Source organism: Manacus vitellinus, unplaced genomic scaffold (genome assembly GCF_001715985.3).
Source record: "Manacus vitellinus isolate BGI_N305 unplaced genomic scaffold, ASM171598v3 scaffold_20_pilon, whole genome shotgun sequence".
In the NCBI taxonomy this organism is placed as follows: Eukaryota; Metazoa; Chordata; class Aves; order Passeriformes; family Pipridae; genus Manacus; species Manacus vitellinus.
Window position 1 is genome coordinate 10,951,220 of NW_021939471.1, and position 22,345 is coordinate 10,973,564.

General features: G+C 40.7%; 1 protein-coding gene across 3 annotated transcripts in view; it reads left to right on the plus strand.

Annotated features, from left to right (window-relative positions):
* Window positions 1-2,437: 2,437 nt before the first annotated feature.
* The window catches only part of PIKFYVE (phosphoinositide kinase, FYVE-type zinc finger containing), a 63,373-nt gene continuing 43,465 nt past the window's right edge, over window positions 2,438-22,345 (plus strand). For all 3 annotated transcript variants that reach the window (XM_018071807.2, XM_018071808.2, XM_018071809.2), the window contains exons 1-7: window positions 2,438-2,616; window positions 4,093-4,272; window positions 10,132-10,250; window positions 12,959-13,130; window positions 13,860-14,067; window positions 16,454-16,543; window positions 19,707-19,845. In XM_018071807.2, the coding sequence (XP_017927296.2) occupies window positions 2,445-2,616; window positions 4,093-4,272; window positions 10,132-10,250; window positions 12,959-13,130; window positions 13,860-14,067; window positions 16,454-16,543; window positions 19,707-19,845 (1,080 nt within the window). In that variant the 5' untranslated portion in view covers window positions 2,438-2,444. The remainder of the gene's footprint in view (window positions 2,617-4,092; window positions 4,273-10,131; window positions 10,251-12,958; window positions 13,131-13,859; window positions 14,068-16,453; window positions 16,544-19,706; window positions 19,846-22,345) is intronic.

The following is a 22,345-nucleotide window of genomic DNA, read 5'->3' on the forward strand; positions in this document are numbered from 1 at the left end:
GGTGGGGAGGGAAGCGCGTGTGTCGCGCAGCTCCGTGAGAACTGCGGGAGTTCAGCTGGTGCACCCGGCGTGTATTATCCGGGTGCCCGGGAGTGGCGTCCGTGTCACAAGAAGGGGCCGGACCCTTCCGGCACCGGGCGGTTGTGGTCAGTTTTGTGGGACCCGGGATGTCGCGGATCTGGTCTGGATGTAGCAGCTGGAGGTGTGTGGAGGCTCACAGCCGTGCTTGCGCTCTGTGTTGTATCGGTGATGACCCGGTGATTGCTGAAGCTGCAGCCTCAGGCGGGTTTAGATGCATTCCCCATAACTGTTGGTGAGGTGATGTACTCTGGTTTTCTGCCTGTTGACCAATATGTGGACCTTGCTTTCTGATTTCCCTTAATACACAAATAAGTGACTGTTTCCCTGTTTCTTGCAGTGGGGTGGAGTGGAGTGTTTTCCATTTAGTGGGAGAACTAAAGCACTCTAAGAACCGTTGATACACTCCGCAGCTACTGTGTTGTGTAGCACAAAAGATCCAGGTATTTATGGAGCTAGTGCCAAGTACAGTGCTCTTCTTTTCAATGTGTTTTAATTAGACTAGTACTGTTGTCACAGAAGCAATTACTGTGTGTTTTTTGCCCCTTGAAATTGGAGTTTATTTTTCTGTAATCACATATATATATATTGCATGCAAGTTCAGAGAGTTCCTTGTTATTTTTGTCTTGCCAGGCTATAGTCAGTTGCTGAAGTATGAACATAGTTTCCTATAAAACTTCTGATTGGCTTCGTAATGGCACTTTTAATGTGGTAGTGTGAGCACAACCCTGTTGTGTGTTCAACATTTAAAAAGTCAGCTACTAGTTGCCTTAAGATTGAAGAAAGAATTCCAAATTTACCTGAAGATGTGCTCTTGAAGGAAAATTTTCCATCAGCCCTGGTGTTTAAGCACGTTCAAATCACCTGTTTGAATAATATTGCTGGAATGAACAACAAAATGTACTCTGCCTTACAGGGGACAGGAATGCAGAAGCATTCCAGACTAAGCCTTACATGAAGAACCTGACCAAAGTTTCTCTTGAAACTTAGTGAATGATGCCTCTCCATTTTCTTTCCTAAGGATATGTGAATAGCAGGAGAAACTCTGGGCTAAAGGTGCTTGCTATGTTGCAGAGCAACAAGCAGAAGTCCTCTGAGAAATCATGTGAATGACTTGCAGATACTATCTTTTGTGCATTCTTTGTAGGAGTGGTCAAACCTTGCCACATGAGCCATATGCAACTTGTTAGCACTTCCAGTGTCAGTTGCTAACCACGTGGATTTTCTCTGGTCTGCATAGATGCTTTTTTTTGGTGTGGCTTCTTAGAACTTGGAAGAAACTATTCTAGTCAGTAAAATATGCCTGTTGGTTCCAGGGAACAGTTGTGGAAACTGGAAATTGGTCTTTCATGAAGGAGTGTGTATCAGCTGCTAAGCGGGAGGTTGTCTTGTACAGCGTTGTGGTCCTTGGCACAAGTAGCAGTCAACCAATCACTCACAGATTCCATCAGCTCCCCGTGTTCCTGTTATGTCAAACATTTCACTCAGTCTTGCTTAAGCAAAATGAAGGTAGTCAGCACCTGAGCCTAGCAGGCTAAGTGAGGCGTTGTGAAAGAAACTGGGTGTCTGTTGAGGAAGAATATGGGCTGTGGGAAAATATGGCTCTTGGCTGTAACAAAGCTTTGGTACACAGTAAATAGGCTTTATAAGTACGGCTTCCCCTCATACAGAAAGTGGTTCAGATTTTTTGTTTGTTTTTCCTTTAATAGAACTCCTGAAAACAAGGTAGTTTGGAGGTGGTAGATTTGACAACAAATAAACCACAGTCTGGGTTGCTTCCCCGGTAACCTGCACAACAGTCGGTATTGTAATGTGGAGGGGAAAGAAGCAGTTTACCACTGAGCTTAATCTTTCAGTCCTGCTTTTGTTTGTAGTTCATTCTGTTTCTCATTCTGAAGTTAAGCTGGCCAAACAACAGGTCTTTCCTGTGCTTGCTCGGGCATGCCTGTCTTCAGTTTTATTGTTACAAGGGCTGTAGAAGTCACAACGTTAAGAGAAGAGCTGTCAAAGTTAAAACTTAGTTGTGATATGTGTGCAGAGTCTCCCGTTTGGAAACTTCAAGTTCCCATAAAACCGCAACTGGAGTGTGTTGCCAGTGTAGAGGCTGTTCACTGCTCTGAATGTTTAACTGGGTGCTCTGAATTGCTCTCCCCAGAGATGTTGATCTCTTGTCAGTGACTGGGCAGAAGACATGGGCTCCTAACTCTGGCACTCGACCTGTGCTAATAGCAGGTGTCTGTGGTCAGTTGGGTGAATGTCTCCTCTCTAGGATCTAATAAGAAACCTCCTCTTCAGCTGACTGAAGAGGTTCTGTTTCACCACCCCTGTTTAATGCGTGTTGCTGAACTCTCTCCAGGGCACGTGAAATGGCTGCAGATGACAAACGGTCTCCGACACTGGACTCTACCGGTGATCTACCTCATTCTCCCAGCAGTCCATCTCATCTCACTCACTTCAAACCACTGACTCCTGACCAGGATGAGCCTCCTTTTAAATCAGCCTACAGTTCTTTTGTAAATCTCTTCCGTTTCAGCAAAGGTGAGAGCTGGGGGACTGTGTGTGTGTGAGCTGTGTGTGCCCTCTGCTGCCACATAAACTTGTAAAAACACCTCTGAATATAAGAGTGTAATGTCAGATGGCTGATGGTGAGTCAGTTCTTTTTCGAGAAATGTTGGATTTTGATTTTAGGTGACATAGTAGAGCTTTGCTCTGGGAGAAGATAGCTGGCATCTTGCAGCTAGAAATCTGTGTCTGCCCATGAAAGTCAAGACAAGCCAGTTAGCAGATAGCATTGTATAGATTCTTAGTTTGACATCAGAATTCCCTTTGCTTATGTGAGGTTTTCTTGGGCTGCAAGGAGTAACTCTCTGCCAGCCTGTATGAGCAAAATACTTGCTTGTCCTTCCAATGCAAGTTCTTGTCCCACTTGCTCCGTCCCTCACCTTCCTGTGCATTCTCCCTTCAGTTGGGTGACACCTGAGCTGCAATAAAGCAATGTATTTACAGGAAGTCCACACTTAATTTCCATGGCTTAGGTGTTCCCCATTAAGAGGTCTGAAATATTGTGAAAGTTTTGTATATCAAAAAGCACTAATTAATTTTGGCCTTTGTGCTGTATGTATCACGAAATATGTTCTCAGTAGGCAAGCTCTAAAAGAACTTCATGAGTTTCTTATTTGTTTCAAAGAAATATCCTGCAAAGAGTGGTGATTGAACGCACCTTGATTTTGTACAAAGTCTGCGTACCTCTACTGGAGATGGCAGACTGGTCAGCTGCTTTTGTTTAGTCTGTTCGTTATCCAGCTCTGCTAAGCTGCAGTGTTTGGGCTAGGGGAAAAGGGCCAAGATAGCTTTTTGCATAAGCAGACTGATCTGTTTAGACTCTTCTTGTGCAGAATGAAAAATAATTATCTGCTATTAGTTTGCATAGTAGAGTAGCACCTGTCATTGCTAATTTATTGAAAGGAAGATAAGATGTGGTCAATATTGGCTTCACTTGTTTGTTTCTGACAAATGTAGCTGGAGTCAGCAAAGTCTTGTGTTGACAGAATGGGAAAACAACCTTGAAACAACACATGAAATGGACACATTACTAGAATCAATGAGAACCTGGCTATGCTTGATCTGCTGATGGAAATTAAAGGCTGCGGTAACTTTAGTGTCACCTCAGTACTGGCTACTAACATAACTGAAAAACTCTTTTCAGGGCAGAAGCTGATAATCAAGTGTAGCTATTCCATAAAGCAAGAATAATGTTTGCCAGTTTTGTTTTTTAGGCACTTTTCACATTAGGGATATTTCTGAAATAGCCTGACAGACAAATTCTAAATACCTTCCTGTTTCCATGATTTCTATGGTACTTTTAAAATTGAAGATTTATGTGTTTTGTGATGTTTAATCATGATCCACATCTCAATCTATTTGTGAGACTTTTTTTACCTTTAGTTTTGCATGCACTACTGGTTTTCTTTATCATGTCTGAACAGTTGTTTTCTTGCTTTTTGTCAACTCTAGATGATGGCAGGCTTTCATCCCCAGCAGAGAGAGCAGAGGCAGGACAGAGTGATCCACAAGCATTGAGTGGTGGCTGGTCCAGTCCTCAGCATCCCACCAGGGCTCAGTCTCTGAGATCACCAATTCCTTACAAAAAACAACTGACTGGTGAACTGCAAAGAAGATCTTCTGCGACTCTGGGTAATTTCAGCTCTTTGTGCTATAAGGCCGTGTTGTAGTAGCCAGTCTGGGATGCTTCAGGGTGAGGTGAAAGGAGGTGAGCAAAGGTTCATTGACTGTCCAGTTTTATAACAGAATTTATTAGGAGGGTATGCTGCTTCTGTTAGTGAGGTTGCACTTTAACCTCAGAAACATGTTCCCTCCACCCTTCTTGGTGTTCCAGCAAGACAACCTGTTGTTGGGGCTCTGCTCTTTCGATTGTAAAACAGTGTGGAACAGAAGACTGCCAAAACACATCCAACATTTTAAAGTCACTGAACCTTGATCCTGAAAATTTCTGCTTTGTCTTGAGAGATTACAGTTTTTTAACATCCACATGCTACCTCTAACTTTAGCGCTCAGTCTGAATGGATTTGATGTTTCTGTCTTCAAGGGAGTTATAAATGCAGGTTTTTGCTTGTAGCTGTTTTGAGGAGAATTGAATAGGAAGTTGTGCTTAAGTGTTTTTTTTTCATTTCTACCTAACCTTGGAACTATTGCCAGATGCCATACTGAATCTTTTAGCTGGAATGGGAATTGAATGTAATTTTAAAGGTGCAGCTGTGAATTGGCTTTATGAAGATCGGGAAGAGCTAGGAAGGAGATTTCAGGGGTCCCTTTTGAGATCTGCTTGGTTCCTGTCAGCTCTTTGTGACAGCCTTGAGGAAACTGCTGAGCTGGGTAACAGTCCTGTGCAAGACAGTATTTCCAAGAGTATGGTGCCTAGTGCAGACAAATCAGATCTTAAATGTTGTTAATGTGTATGGGATTTTTAGAAAGATGTCTAGTCTTGGTAACCAGGCAAAAGTCCAGTAGAGATAGCTAACATTTTCATCTAAGTCACTTGCGTGCTTAGTTGAACACATTTATCGTCTTCCTTTTTGCCTTCTAGTACTCTTTGTTCTATTTAGTTGTGCCTGTCCCAGCAAACCAATTAAGATTTGGGCTTTTTTTAAAGATCTTTCTGGAATGTGCCAAGTACAGCCATGTGCTCTTGGCTGATATGCCAATCTACTTTATTTTTAATTACCTCATGTAGATCACTTGGAAACTGCCTGGGGATTAGAGGTTAGAAACCTTCAGGTGAGGTATGTTGTTTGATTTTCAGAAGGCAGAGATAATCTTGCTGGTTGACTTCTGCTGGGATTAGGCAACCAGGGAAATAAGACTTAGTTTAATGTGTAGGAAAGGAACTGTTGCTGTATTATTCCAAATCCTTTTCAGGACCTTCATTCATGTCCCTGGATTTGAATTGCAAGTATGCTTAGAAAAATGTCATGATGAATCAGCCTGGAAAGAAGTAAAGTTAGACCAAGCAGGAATTGCTGGATTTTTGAAGAGATTTCCGTGACGTTGTGCTCTGAGTGGCCTGACTCCCTGTTGAGTATTTTCCCCCATATAACCTTGGTAACAAACATGAACTCTGTGTAATGCAAGTAGAAGTATACTGGATTGTTGAGGAGGTTTTGGGGGAGTTTTTAGGCCATCTCACTTTATTTGAAGAGGGAAAGAATTCTTGCATTGCCTTTCTCCAAATTCAGGCTTAGTTTTCTTTTTTGAAGAAAACTTAAGATAATTTTTTTCTTTCATTTGCCTTAAAAGGTGCTGAATAATCAGGTCTTTGAGGATTTCTGAACACTGAGCAGAGGAGAATTTTACTTTGCTACTGCAGCTGATGCTGGGCTGCACAAATAATCTTAGAAATTATTCTTATATCTAAATAATGAAAAGCAGGAAAATAATTGATGTGATTTACATAAACACCTAGATTGGTAGGTTGGTTCACCCACTCAGTTCAGTGACAGTGAGGTGTCTAATCTAGTTGAGTTTTCTTGTGGTCTTGTATCTGCAGGCCTGTAAATGTCTCTCAAGGCTTTGCCATTACCCAAATACTTCGTAACATCAGCAGGTGTAGGCAAAAAAAGGTCTAAGTACTTCACAGAGGTCTCTAGCCTACTTGACCTTAAATAATATGTCAAGCAAACTGAAAGGAATGAATAAATAAAAGGCTGCTGCTGGTGCCTCTAAATAGTGATGGAATGAAATTGCTCCTGAAGATGCTGCCTCTCACCCCTCATCTGTCCATTAGCTTGCCCTGTATGTGCAGCAGATACTCTCATTGCTCAGGGACCGTGCTGGCTGACAACTGCAAGTGCAGAACAACATGGAGGGGTGGTTGCTTTTGTAGGAAACCACCTAGCATCAAATATGTAGGGTTTCAACTGTCTGCTTCCCTTCAGGACTGCTTACGCAAAAACATTATAATAACACCTTGCTGGCTTTTGTGAAAATAGGAGAAGCTGTGGGTGCCTGGCTTGTGTCAGAGATACTCTGAGGATTGTATGGCTGAAGAACCAGTGCTGAGACTCTGCAGTGGCTTCTGTGGCCTCTCTCTCGGATAATCTCTTGCATCCTTGTGTACTGGAGTAGGGTGCTGCAGAGCAGATGTCACTTCTACAGTACCAGAGGGCTCAGCTGGTTGTGTAGGACTGCATGTGTCTGTGCTGTCAGATGAGGGATTTCAAGGTGCTGGATTGAACCAAAATAGTCTGAGAATGAGACTGTTGTCACCAAGATAATGTCACAATAGTAAGGAACTGTAAAGGAGCTTAGTAGGAGTAAGGGATGGCCAGTGATCACATGGTAGGGGAAGAAGGCCTGAGGAAAGCATATGGTGGTTACTGGGAATCATGTAGAGCATTAATTATTACCAGAGCATCTTTTCTAATGAAAAAAGATTTTGGAACATGAAAATGCATGTTGTAAAATGAAGTTAAGGCCAGCTTCCATACTTTTCATATAAGTACTTTGTGTGCAAGTGACTTGAGGAAGATGTGATATTTGAACTGTGGTAGTGAACTTGAATAGGAAATTATATGCTTTGGCAGCAAATGACTAAAAAAACAATTCATGTTGATTTGTTTTAGCAGAACTGTGGCATCCCTGGCAAGGGTATTTTTTTATTGTTGAAACTATGAAGCTCTCTGTACCTCTTGGGTTAGGGTATGGTCATGTAGTTAAGTTGCAACAAAGAAGTTCTTGTGGTGTTTTTGCCTTATCATTCACTGTAAAAATGATTGCTAAAATACTATATAGTCATGAAAGAAACTCTGTAAAAACATATTTCCATGATTCAGAAGATGTATAGGTTTTACCAAGATCAGCAGCTATGAATACATAGAGGAAGAATGAGGGCTACTGTTGAAATAGGAGAACTTTTTTTTTAGTAGTTGTAGGAGTTAACTTTTAGCTTAAGAATGATAAATAGGTTAGAAATAAGTCAATTTGGAAATCTGTATGGAGTCCCTTTGGTATATTGAGATTATGTTCAGTGAACATGTAGATGGGAAGGGAATGGATAGAAGAAACACAGTTGCTGCATAAACTGGTATTCCTGAAAAGATGTGTTCCACAGTCATGTTGGTGTGTTATACTTAAGGGCTGAGATGCAGCAATGACAAATAAAAGTTTGTGGAGCTGATCTGATTGTCATAATAGATTAAATAACACTTAATTCAAGTTTACTTTTATTTTAAAACCTGATTTGTTGTGTGTGACTTGAATTGTGGGTGATGGGGTATGGGGTTTTTAGGGTTTTTTTGGGTGGTGTGGATTTTTGTGTGTGGGTTTGGTTTTTTATTTCTTTTAGTAGCATATACTGAGTTTGCTATCTCAGAAGCATCAAAAACGCTTACCACTACTTAGATGTATAAGTGTAGGCAACCCTCTCAGTGTAGGACCACATCAAAAGATATGAAATCTCTTAAGATGTGCAATTGATGGCAGTTGGGATGATGAAGTGGGCAAAGCAAGAAAAGTGCTCTTACAGTTTGTGTTTGTGGAAGGGAACATGGGGTTTGCAGATTTAATGGTGAAATGAGGAAATAATGTTTGCAATGCTGAGAACGTGTACCTCTGTAAATCATGTGTGCATTAGCTGAGAAAATGACTGTGGTATTTCTAATAGTGATGAGGAGTGAGAGTTAACCTAACATTGATACATCTGCATTCTTTTGTAAGGATGTTGTTTTAGACGCAGTGCATCCTATATTGCAGGAATGATAACTTCTGTTCTTACTATACAATGTGTTTTTCCCTGGAAAGGGAGAAATTCCATGATTGAGAAGGAAAAGAACCAACTGAATTTTAATCTGAGAATCAGTCAGCTTCTCTAGTATAAACAGGTTAGCCATGTGCTGCTACTGCTGATGGCATGTTTTTTTCTCATGTAGATGATAAATCCCTTTTGACGTTGTTTTATATAACAGAGAAAAGGGCATTTAGCTAACTAGAACCAGTGTGACATTTCCTCATGGCTGTGTGTGTTTGTATTTTGGGGGTCATCTACCTGACAAAGATTTGTAGCTAGTTAGGCAGGAGATCTGATAATAATTCTTAGAATTGGAAGCAGCATTCCTGGAAAGGAGATACTCTTGAATTCAGAGGAATATCCAGGAAGTAAATGCAACACAGATCTTGTGATAGAAGTAAGGAGGAACCAGAGGTTTCTATGGTATTATCAATGTTTTCTTGAAACATGAAAGACCCTTTAATCACCCCAAAATACTCACCTTGGTATTGCTCGAAAGTCTATTTGTTTGATTTTTTTTAAAAAATAAATTCCAGGTGTCTGGCCACAGAAATGTGTTTAAGCATCCTAGAATCGCTTAAAAAAAAAATCTCTTGTTGTACATAGTAACTATACGTGGGCTGATTAGCTAAAAATATGTACTAAAAACCTGAAGAGGAGGCATGGACTCCCACGGTTTTAGTCACATTCCAAGTGAGGGTTTTGGTCTCTTGCACACAAAACAATAGCCGGGTTGTTACTGCACTGCAACAGTTAACAGGCTTGTGCCAGAGCTGTCAGCATTCCCGCTGACATCAGTGCTATCTGAGGCAGTAAACAGAAAGCAGCCATGACTGTTCTTCCTGTACTGGGGCAAGCTAAATAAAACGCTAGTCAGATGGAGAGCAACGAGGCTGGTAAGAAACTTTAAACTCTTCAGAAAGTTGTTGGTGTAGAAAAGGGACTCTGAAAATGTTTAAATATTTAGGTAAATAGAGAACTGTGTTTTCAAATCTTTCTGGAGGGAAGAATCCTATTTGTAAGTCATACAGCAACGCTTCAAAGTAGTCAAGCGTTTTATAGGAAAGAAATTAGCTGCGTTACCTTTTTATTCAGGAGTCACTTTGCTATAGTTAATCAAGAATGACTGTACAAGTTCTCAACAACTTGGCTTTTTTTCTTAGGAAAAAACCAAATCAAAACAAAGAAAAAACCTTAAATATGTGAACTTCTGGGTGCATTTTATTCAGAGCTACTGTTTTTAATAGAAAATGAGCAATTGAGTCCTGGCATTGACTGTAGTAATTTATAAATAAATTTAGGTTGAGGCGTTGACTTATACCACTCCTAGAATGAATATGAATATTGTTGCAATTCTTTTTTAAGTATTAATATCCTAGAGGGCATTTTTAAAATGAGACTTCAGTGTTTTGTAAAAGACTGCTACAAGCTTCCTATTGTAGGTTGAAAATCACTCTTTAAAAGATGTTTTTGTTCTCAGAGAACTTGGGTGGCTTCTTGTAAACACAGAGGATGGTATTTAAAATGTCAGTCAAAGCAAACTATCTGGCATCAGAATCTTCTTTTGGGGGAAGGGAGTGCAAAGGCAAGAAGTGATACACATTGTAACTTCAGAAAATGTAATATATGTAATGTAATACATGTAATGTAATATATAAGTGAACATTTTTCCCTCTAATGGGATTTTGTGTTGTGATGTGGATATTGGTGTATCATGAAAGAAATAAGTACTACTCTCTCTTCCCTTTCAGACAATCGAAGGAAAGTAGAACCACCTCTTGGAGGTCATGATCCTCGAACAGCAGTTCAGTTAAGAAGCCTCAGCACTGTTTTAAAACGCCTCAAAGAAATCATGGAGGGGAAGAGCCAGGTAATTCTTTTGAACTATTTGTAGGCCAAACAATCTAAAACAATTGTCTGTTTTCTGGGCTTCTCTGACCTTTGTTTTTAGATACATCATGATAAAGGTTTTTTGGTTGGTTGGTTGGTTGGTTTTTTTGTTGTTGTTGTTTTGTTTTTATTTTTTGATATTTGAAGGATGAGTGAATAAACTCAGAAAGCATTGTGTGAACGCAGGGGAAACAGTTTCAGTTTATGCTGACTCTTGACTTGTCAAACATCTGTCATATTGTGGGGGTGAATCATTGCAGTTACTGGGCTTCTTGTGCATGGACCAGATGCTGTCTTTAGACTCCTTCCAGCTTAGGTTGGAAGTATTACCTGATGGTTTTCTCCCTAGAAGGCTAACCGTGGGCAGGTGAAACACATTGACTGCCACAAATAGTAATGAGAATTCTGGTAATTAATTAAATCTGCTACTTACTATGGTAATGATTGGTCAGCAGTATTTGCTTGAAAGGCTTGCCTTGTTAATCAGTTTCGATTTAGCTAGAGAAGGATCTGGTGGTTGCTACTGACTTCCTGATTTCACCTCCATCTGCTGTTGGACCATACCTTTAATAGGAGGATCTAGTTGAGAAAAGAAGCCACAACTATTTATAAGTGATGGTATAAATAGCTGTGTCTGTGGGCAAGACATGAACAGGCAAAAGTACATTTAATTAAACTGACTGAGAAGAAAAAAGGCTTTTGGCTTGACTGCTTTTACAGTAGACTTTGAGTAAACTCACTTAGCTTCCTATTCTGCTTGTAAGAATAAGTTTGCTTTGGTAGAAAGGGCAATATTTTTGAGGGTGAAGCAGAAGTCCTTCATTGCAGTAAGGGGGGCATTGAGTGTGACACCTCCTAATAATTCAGTTTGAAGGCTTTAGAGATTTTCAGACATCTCTGAATGCATTGGAGAAGTGCTGAAACAGACACGATGCAGCAGTAAATGAATATGACCAGATGTTTATCTGGAAGTGGTATGTTAGTTGTCAGCATGCTGACTTCTGGACTAAAGGTAATGCATCAGTGCCTTTAACTGCAGCCATGTCTTGCTTGAGTCACTCCATGCAAAAGTTTCCTGCTGCTGTGGTCTTGGCCTTTCTCTACAGGAGACCACTCTACTGTTGTAGAAAGCTTTCTCAAATTCTGGAAGATGCTGTTCTAATGAGTATCTGCTGCTAATGGAGGTCAGAATCCTGTTCTGAACCCTTCCTTGTAGGCTGTTCTTGTCATGAGCATTGGCTCTGACTTGGAAGGCAGAGAACTGGAAGGTGTCACCAGCAGTGGCTGAGTTTTCAGTCATGTCCAAACGGGGCAGAGGCACTGCTGCTTGGAACAGTCAGTCTTTCAGTCGTAGAGTCAGAGACTTGGCTTATCATGCAGAGCTGCAGCAAAACCTGTTATTGGCATCCCCTGCAGCTTTGCAGCAAGTCCTTGGCAAAGCTCTTCATTGCAACTTTCCCCATTTTAAAAATTTCTAGATTCTCCAAAACACTAGACTGCCTCGAGCAGTCTTCCACCTCTTTCTGTATGAGTTTTCTTGGGTGAGGACAGCATGGAAGTATTGTCTTGTTGGTCATAACTGTTTTGGTCTCAAAATTGGTCTAGCAGCTATGTCAAACTTTACTTTGTGAACATCCAAAAATAAACACCAATTCAGGGTATGGGGTTTTTTTGATTATGTGAAAATCAGAGCACAGATCACTTCTCTTCTGTTTGGTTACTGTCTTCTCTGGTTGTTTTGAGAAAATACTTGCAGCAGTTTCTCTTCCTAAGAAAAAACCTGGAGTATTCAGTCCCTCTGAAAGGGCTTATTGCCAGAACTGAACTCTTGCAAAGAGTGTTTCACAGTCAGGCCTGTCATGTGACCATTAGCAGTTGTTTCCATCCATGGTAGTTGCAGCTGATGTGCTCAGAATCATAATTGAGAGATTTGTCTTGCTCTATAGCTTCAACACCAAGCTGAAGTTTTTTGAAAAGAAAACAAGACAAAAATTCCTGTGGCTGCACCAGTGCTGTAAATCAATATATGTTGTTGTCTGCTGAATGTGAATTCTGTAGTTGTCTTCTCACAGGAGTTATCTGGAGTTTTGAAACAACATCAGTTTGGGACACAGGCTTTTACAACAGTTTACTGGCGTGTTGAAGAATTTTTTACATGTATCTATAATACTTTTAAAATATTAGCTGTTGAAATTATCTTTGTGCACTGATAATTCCTGATAACTTGATTTACCTGTATATAACAGCTTCAAGTAATGTATGGTGGGGTTTTTACTTTTTTAATAATTTTTTTTTCTTTTCTTTTTTAACTGTACTAGATGAGGGTCTTTCATGTGCTAGGGTCAAATGAGACGGAAGAGCAATCAGTATTTGTTTGTTTCTTTCTTTCTTTTTGACCTTCATCTACAGCTCATGATAGTTTTTATCTGCTTTGCTTCCATCTTGGATCAGGGAGGCCAAGTCTTACTAAATTTACTCTCAGAGTTCAGAGCTCTCAGCCTTCTGGCTCCCTATAAAACCACATGAAAAATCCTTTCTGTGCATGTCTGTGCTTATATGCAAGAGTGTACACACACACACACACACAGGTATATGAATATATGAGCACAGTCCACACAGCAGTCATGAAACTAAACATGCTTTTTTTATTTCCAAAAAAAGGCTTTTATCTGCTGTCTTCTTTTGTAGGACAGTGACTTGAAGCAGTACTGGATGCCTGACAGCCAGTGCAAAGAATGTTATGACTGCAGTGAGAAATTCACCACCTTCCGTCGAAGGCACCACTGTCGACTTTGTGGGCAGATCTTCTGTAGTCGATGCTGCAATCAGGAAATCCCTGGAAAATTCATGGGCTACACAGGTAGGGTTTATCTGCTGAGGAGCAGAACAGTCTCTCTGTGCTGAGTTCTGTTTGGGCTACTGTATTTTAAATCCTGGCATCTGCTAGAAAATGCTGTACAGGTCTGTAGTGGGCTTAAAAATGAGCAAAAAGAACCACAGGACCTGATTCTACCAATTTCTTTATGGACAATGTTGGATTATGCCATGCCTGCTTATTTTTATCACACTACATCCATCATGACAAAACAAATATGATCACTATTTAACAAGGTTATGCACTACAAAAAGTGTGCTCAAGGAAAAGCTGCTCTTAGTAACAGTAGTTTTAAAATGTAATGATCCACATGTTCTAATTGAGGGTGAGAGAGACTCTTTCCAATGCCAATTACCATATTCTAATGGAGGTGATGTTTTCCAGACACACCAGCTGGTATGTCATATCTGACTGGCTATTGTGGTACCATCATTTCAATGTGCACATGTGCTCTCTCTCTCTCTCCCTGCCCCCACAACCTGCCTCTCTCTTGCTGGTCCTCTGTTACACGTCACTGGCCTTGGAAAAATTCCCTGAGTTCGTAATTATCTGAGGTTTTGCCCTTTAAGGGAATATGAGAATTAGACTTAAACTTGCAAAGAGGTTTTGAAACAGAAAATCCTTCTGTTTTCAGCACTATACACCTCTGATCCTGTAGGAACAGAGTGCTGTTTGTTCCTGTTCACTTACACTGTCTGGTTCCCCTTTCCACAGGGGATCTCCGAGCCTGCACGTACTGCCGTAAAATAGCCTTAAGCTATGCACACTCCACAGACAGTAACTCCATCGGAGAAGACTTAAATGCTTTGTCAGATTCCACATGTTCTGTGTCAGTGCTGGATCCTGGGGAGCCACGCACGCCAGTTGGGAGCCGTAAAGCCAGCCGGAACATCTTCCTGGAGGAGGATCTCACCTGGCAAAGGTAAAGTGAATGGCTGTATGTTGAGCTCCAGAATCTTAACTCTGTTTTCAGGCTGACAGCTACCTTAGATAAAACCACAGCTACCTGGTGGTTTCCACTTAGGAAATTGAGAAGTGTATCTCCTGTAAAAAGAACCTAATCCTATGCTTGCTTCCAATATTCTTTTCAAGTTGAAATGTGGAAACTTTTGTAGTGGAGTTTTAAGTTATTTACAGTTCTTCCTTCTACCTACTGAATCAGTGATTCTATGCTAGTGACAGAGCAGACTTTTATCTTCAGAGTTTAAAAAGATGGAGCCAGAATCATTCCTTCTAACCACCAATGTGTTGAGAGGCAAGTTGATGTAATATTGATGCTTTACCTGTTTAGGTTTTGAATTGGGCAGGAGAATATAAGGAATGCTATCTGTGTAAATAAGAGAAAAATGCTGGAAGGAACCACCTCTTTCAAATGAAGTGGGATCAAAAGGACAGCTATAAAGGTTCTCTGATCTCCTTTCAAAGTATATTTACTCCTATTGTTCTCAAATGAAGGGATCTTTATATTTGGAATGTGAGTAAAAGAACACTGTACTTCTCAAGCAGCATGCAAGTTTCTGAGGACCTTGATTTAATTTAATGTATGAGGAGGAAGAAATAATTGGATGTGGTATTTGTGCTCATTTCTCTAAAAACAGAAGAAAAGGAGGTCTCAAGTCAGAACCTTTAACTGAGAGGTAGTGTTAGTGGCATGTGCCTCTCAACAGATCTCTTTTGATAGTGTTAAAAGAAAAAACCTCAAACCTGACTGTCTTCAGAAAGTGCCCTGACTCTGGCTTTGCATATAACTTTTCAGAGTATGGTGCTCCTGTGTGGAAGCACTTGAATGATCAGCTTTAGATCTACATACAGGAAAGTACTTCTGATTTAATGTTATGGTCATTTAAAGCAGTAACATAAAAACACTTGGGATAAATACTACCGGATTTTGAACTGGGGAATAAATATGTGTTCTCTTCAAAATAACTAAGGTACTGTTAGTTTTGTCTTCTGATATGTTGTTAGTATCTTTATTATGGCAGTTCAGCAGCTTGTAGACATGAACATGTAAAGAAGGTATTTATATCTTTATTTTAGCACTTGGAAAATACTGCCTTATATTGAAAGGCTGATAACTTTCTATAATAGAGCACTTTGTCTTGTTGGGAGATACTGAGTGAATGTGGGCTGCTTTTGTGTGTGACAGGAAAAGAGACTGAGATTATGTGGTTTATTGTTGCTTAGGAGGATTAACATTTTCTTCAATGCTTGTTTCTCTTAAAGTGTACAGCTTTGCAGTAGGCTACAGGGCTTTTCTTAAGTACTGTGTTTGGTAGTTCTTGATTGACCTTAAGAGGTTTAAACTCAAAATATTGAATTTAAATGGTACCACAATTGAAACTGGTGACCCACAACTTCACAACAGAGCAGTGGTTTTTGTTATAATGTGGGGCTTCTTCGTGAAAAGTAGTTTGTTTCAGAAGAAAACTTAAGAGTTGAGTCTCTTCCCAAAATAATGTATATTTGAGATAAGGCTCTTGCTTCTCCTGCTGTCATGCTGCAAAGCAGGGAGAAAAGCATTTAGGTGGGGTGAGGCTGCATTTACTTGTCAGATGTTGCTCTACTCTTTGAGCAATTGGAACATAGAGTTCCTGCTTTAACTAACTTGAAGGGCCCTATCCTTTAAAAGTGAAGGAGTGGTGTACTCTGGGTAAGTACAGCTACTCAGGCAAAGTTGTATTGCTTACAGTTTCTCATGAAGAGCATTTATCACAGTAGAGCACAGCCAGTATGGCTGTATCGGTTGACATGTAGTGACTTATGTCTGGTATGGTTTTGCCAACGGGACTGATGGTGTATGAACATCTACTGTCCTTCTTCTTGGCGTGGGAGTAAACGGAGGGCAAAGGTGGTAGTGATCAGGTTAAACAATTACAGAAGGTTGTCAGGCTATCTTGGTAAAAGCTGTCTAGCAGTAGCTATACATAGCATTGCATGGATTGCAAAGGTGATGTGCTGGGGAGGTGGGGGCAATGTCTCTACCTCCAAAGCATGAATAGCAGCCTATAAGGAAGGAGGATGTGTAAGAAAGGGATATAGGAGAAGGAAGTGGGAAGGCAGGATAATAAAAGAAATGGGAAGGGGCTGTATTGTCTAAGACTTGAATTTGAAAAGAGACTTGAGCACTGTCTTCCAAATATCATTGGCCTACAGATAGGAAAGATTTCCCTATTCCCTTATTGATTTAACAGTCATGAGTGTGAGTGAGAGGTAACACAACAATTAATTGTACTTTAATTATAGCTGTTCTGACACTTCTGTATGTCACAAATCTCTCAAACATCTCTATCATTCTCCTTTCCATGCAGTTTGATTCACCCAGACTCTGCAAGTACTACGTTGTCTGCACGCCTTGGCTCTGTCCAGGAGGATGCAGGGAAGTCACCAGCTAGAAACAGGTAAACTAATAATTTCTGTTCTGGATGCACTCCTAGCACACTCTTCGCTGTAAGGCCTGTAGTTTTGGGCTTGTTTTTACTAAGTGTGCTGTTACACGTCTAAAATGGGACATGCCACTACCCATATGTAGTAGTGAGGAAAGACCATTTGTGTACATATTCATATTAATAAATGTACTGCTTTTGAAGAATCTGTCATTTGCTGCTGAGTTGGTCAAACAGAAGTGGTGATGAAGAAAGGTACAGTTCTGAGGAAGTTGAAGAAATGGGAGTGACATGTACTTGGTAAAGGCAGGTAAAGACTGAGGTCATGGAGGAGCAGAGGTGTAGGTATTTTTTATTTGTTTGTATTGTATGCATCTCCATCTGCTCTTCCATTAAGGATAATCTTATTTAAGTTACCAGGTTTCCTTGGGCTAAAATCCCTTCATAGATCTTTATGCAAGAGTGCTGGAATGAACTTTAAATTGTTCATGAGAGCTTTAGTATAAGTTGAGAGCTTGAGCTTAATCCCATTAAATAGGCTGGTATTAGAAGAACAAGCTCCCACTTCACAGTGTTTCTGCTGTGGTACTGGTTACATACTTCTCTTATGGTTAAAGTGAGGAAATAAAGGTAAGGCAAGGATGCCTTACAGAGCAAAGATAACCCAGATTTCAAAATTGGGATCAGGAGACATTCAGAGATTTCTTTGCATTGGTGTAACACGAGTGTAGAATGTTTAGCAATTTGGAGGGATCTGGCAGGACCAGCGAAGACTAGGAAACTCAGCTGAGAAGGATGCCAGGTGTGCCTTTTGGAGAAAAGCATGAAAGGATAAAAGCTTGGAACTTTTATCTTCTGTGTGATGAGGATGGTTAGGAGGAGATGCCTGCACACTAACTGTACAGCTGAGAGCCAAAGAGCTTTCCTGGAGGAGTAAAATACTGGTGAGTAAGCTAGTACCAAAAATCAATTGGGCAAACGTGGCAGGAGTTAAAAGTTAACAGTCCAGAGTTAAAAGTTCAATGATAAATATTTGCAGTGATGGCAAGAAATGTCTGAAACCTTGAGGATGGTCTCGTGCTTCCTCTTTGAATTGATTTTGTTTATTTTGAAAGACCTTTGTGGTTATTCACACATGCAGTAGTAGGAGGGTTCTGAGCTCGACGTGGCAAGCCAAAATTCCGCATTCTAGTTACATTTTAACTTTCTGGCTATTCAAGGCCTCACCATAGTATTCACCCGGCTGGACACATGTAATGATGAAGTGTAAGGTATCTGTCAAAATTCTGAACCTGTGGAAACAAAGCTATTGGCTTTTGGCTAAGCGATGTTAGCTTTTAGATCTTCTCAAAGCAGCTGTAGCCATTTCTTTGAGAAAAGCTTGATTATGCCTCTTTCTAGATGAGGTGAAGCAAAAAAGATGCAGGTTGAGTGCATTTATATGCAGGTGGCAGAAGTTACATATTTCTATTTGTTTTCCCTGTGAGCAGAGGATGTGTTGGTTGTTCTCAGTCCTGTTATTTATAATGGGAAAAACCCCAGCAGAACAGTCAGATGTTGCAAGCAGAGGGATTCAAACTGCTCCTTTGCAGGTCCTTCTAAAGGATAGGTATTTTCATTGCAAGATCTCACCCTCTGTTTTAAAAAAGGATACACGTGGGACTTTACTGTATATAATTGTTGATGATAAAGACACAGATACGAAATCTGGCTGTTCTAACTCTTGTGTAATGCCCAAATAAAAAATCCCTGCTGCTTTTACAGGTAGGTGCCACAGCTAAACCAGCTCTTGCAAAACAACTAGGAGGAGTGCTTAATGCTGGACTTCCATGTCAGTCTCATTTTCCACATAAGATTACTTTCTGTTAAGCTGCATAACTCTGCCAGTTCTGACTTTGAGATCATTTGAATAGTACAGTTTTAGCCTGCCATGAATGCCTGACAATGACACAAAGCTTTTGCTTATCACCCCTAGGTATATATGGATGTAGGGCCAACATAGTTTCCTTTGATTCTGCATATAACTTAAAAGGACCTAACTAAACCCCTTTATCCTCAAGAAACAGAGAAGAAGAAATCAGTGATTTCGAGACTGTTGTACCTTCAGTGCTAGTTCCTTGAAGTACAAAAGCTGAAATAGGGTGGCACTGCTATTTCATGTCTGGGGTCAGCCACATCATCCATTGAGAATTCTTGGGAATAACTGTAGTGTCTGTTAGCCAGTTAGCAAGCTCTATGAAATTATCTGGGTTTCGTTCCAAAGACTAGAGGCTGACAACAGCTCTCATCACTGAGACTGCTGCAAGCCTCTTGAGTTAGTTCAGCATTGGCATTTTGAGCTTCCCTGTTGCTGTATGCAGAAGTGTTTTCCATCCTCGCTCCTTAGAGTGGTATTAGCACTAGTAGCTTACACTGCATGCTTTTTTCTGCTGTGTGATGAGAAGTTGCACTCTGGTTTTTCAGTCTCAGTCTAGTTGTGTGTTAGTGGAGCAGAGGGTATCTGGAACTTGTATTTGCATTTGTAACTTCACAACAATTATTGCAAAATGGTGTGTTTGTACTGGAGTGCATAGCCAAGATTTCCTACAGCTGGGCTGAGATAAGGGTGCACCATATCACAGTACAAGGAAGGCTGCCAGTGACCTCCAGCTTCAGAAGACGGTTTGGCCATTCTGGGGAACAAGTGCTCAAACTTTCAGACTCTGCAAGATTTTAGCCATATATTTAAGAGTGGAGGACAAGGAATTTTAAATGGATCAGGGAGAGGGGGAAATCTCAGTGCTCTGTTACAGAGATCCTGATGTTAGCTACCCATGCTGACATCTGTCTTGCCTCCAAACTGCTGGAGCTTCTAATTACACAGCATTGCATTCCTTCCTCAGTCTATTCAAATACAGACATATGAATTGGTGTGCCTAAACTTAGTTCTAACTGCTTCATACAAAGAGCTTTACAGAAGTTTATGTTTAACTTAAAAGTTCCAAAGCAATACACTTGCTTCCTAGGGATCCTTTCTTCTGCTTTGACAAGGAAGGAAGCATTAAGCAGTGAGTCTGTACTGACCAGGGTAAATGATGTCACAGGCTTGAGTTTGTTTTTAGCATGCTATAAGATAAAGGCCTGCTCTGGTGAAGCCCCCCACAATAACACTCTTCAATTCTTCTGTCTCCCACCACAGGTCAGCCAGCATCACTAACCTGTCCCTGGATCGGTCGGGCTCACCCATGGTGCCTACCTATGAGACATCGGTCAGCCCCCAGGCCAGTCGCACTCATATGAAGGCAGAGACCAGCGAGGATGAGCGGAAAATCCTTCTGGTATCTTTCAGGCTTCTTTTTGCCTTGATTTGTGAAGGCAATGAAGTTTGCCTTCCTTGTGTCATGCAGTAGGAGTGTTTTGCTGCCTTTGAGGACTCTTCTCTAAGCACTTTTCTCTGAACCTCTCCTCCAAGTGGAGCAGGGATGGAGAATATTGATGTTGCTTTGGACGTTACTGTCTTCCTGAAACAAATCATAGTTTCATGTGGTGTTTGCATGAAGATCTGCACAGTTTTTAGTCTTGATAAGTGTGTTATGCAGTGTGGCGTTAGTGTATGATGCCTCCTCGTGGATTAAACCTGTCATGGTTGCAGCTGTAATGCAATGATCTGATTTTGTGTTTCTCCAAGTTGAGATTATTCTTTTCATAGGCCATGTAATCAGAAACTTCAAATGCCTACTTTGAAATAGTTGCACTGTCATGAATGAATTAAAGCTGTTACAGCTTATTGGGCCAAAACATAACTTGGCCCCTCCCTTTGTTTTCAGAATAAGTAAAACATTTTGTAGAAGGTTGTAATGATGCACTTTTTCAAAGAAAAATCAACGTGCAATAGCGTTCTGTGTAATTCTGTTATTCCTTCCCCACAGAGGCAGTGTTGTACATTGCAGCTACTGTACAACTTCCAGTAAAAAATAGGGCTTCTTTTCTTTGAGAGAAGGGAAGTGTTTTCAGTAAAGGAGGCAAAGATGTTGCAGAGGAGGGAAGGCAGTGTTTTTTTCACATATTAAAAGATTAAAGATTGTTCCCCATTGCCAGTTTAAAATCAGGAAGGCAAGTTCCGTGTTGTTAGGTTCTTCCTGCTGTCAGCAGAATGCATACAAGTATTCCTGAGGGTGCAGGAAGACAAACTCTTGTTTAGTTGCAAAACTCCTTTCCAAGTTGCTCTGTAAATGGATAACCACGTGAGGGAGAGACATGTTTAAGGCACATCTTTATACCACCCTACTTCATGCATATATGTTGATGCAGGCACAAGGAAATTTAAACTACTATGAATGCAGCTTGAACCAAGACGTTCAATTCCCAATGCACTTCAGCTTCACTTTATTTAATTTTTTGTCCATTTTCTTCCTTGGGGGAGAAGAGGACTGGTAATATCACTTCTGTTCATGTAAGAGCAGAAGACACAGTGTCAGTTAATGTAGGATTTTCTATGCATTCCCTCTGTTTGTTTAATGCCTTTAGCATGTGGAGTTGACCCTATATCAGCAATTAATTTAAAGCTTAACCTAGTCCATTCAGAAGACTAATGAACTTTGTTCATGAAATAAAGGTGGGGGAGTTGTCCATACAGTGGTGTAAGCACATACTTTGTGAACTAGAGGTCAAAATCCTTAGGTTAAAAGGATTTGCTGTGTTCTGCCACGTTGTCCAGTTTACTGTATTCACAAGTACAAGGCAGCTGAACTGTGAAGTCTCCAGTTGGATCAAATGGTGTTATCCTATCATGTGTTCTGTTACTGATCCATCTGACTCTGTACCTGGTACGGAAGGGGAGCTACTGACATTGGTTTTAGGATAATGTCCAGGACACTCACTGCTGGAACTAAAAGCAGAAAGCCAGTCCAGTAACAAAAGTGGAGCAAAACACTTGGATCTCAGAGCACTCTTGGGGAAGTGCAATAATGTGGGTCTGGCAGTTAATTGTCAAGCTGCAACCAGTTAAAATTTAATTAAAGCTTTTTTTTCCGTTACACAAAAACAGAACAAATGAGGCATTTGAGACAGTGAGTTGCAGTGTCTCTTCTCCACCCCTTGAGGTGCTGTGCTGCTTTCTCAAAGTAATCCCAGATCCCCATTTTCCCTCTGCAACAACAGATTGTGCTGTGCCAAGCCAGGGCACGTATGGGAAGGTAAAAGGGGCCAGGTGCAGAGAGGCAGCTCAGTTTGGATGAAGCACAGCCTGCACAAAAGTTGGTGCTCCTGTTTAACAGGCCCAGAAATAAGTCTGAGGTACAGGCTGAAGTGTTCCAAGTGGTGAGGGGAAGAGATTCACAGATTCAAAAAAGGTTGAGTTGGGAGGAATACAAACCTTTTTTTCTTAGTGACCAAAGCTAACAGTGTCTGAAAAAGGCTTTATACTGGACAATACAAAAATGGATCCTCAGTAAGAAATGGTATCCTAGAACTTGAACATAGCAGTATGCATTGCTGTGTCAAGTACTTGCTTTATATCTGAGCTTGATATTGGACTAGTATGCTTCACAGTGGCTGGGTTGAGCACAGATAACATAGAAAAATCCCTCTTCCAAAGGATGAGTTTTCATTGTCCTCTGTTTGCTCATACCACTTGAGTTTAAGAATAGGGTGCAAGACAGCAGTAGTGAGGACATAAGTATCTTACGGGCAGTACAAAATGTTCCCACATCAAAAACCCCTTAACTCTGAAGCTGCCTGCTTTGTTTTTACATTATTCTCAACTGGATATAAATGGAAGGATATTAGGAGGTGATCTCATATCTGTTTGCTGTTTGTCCTTGCACCTTTGCATAGGTT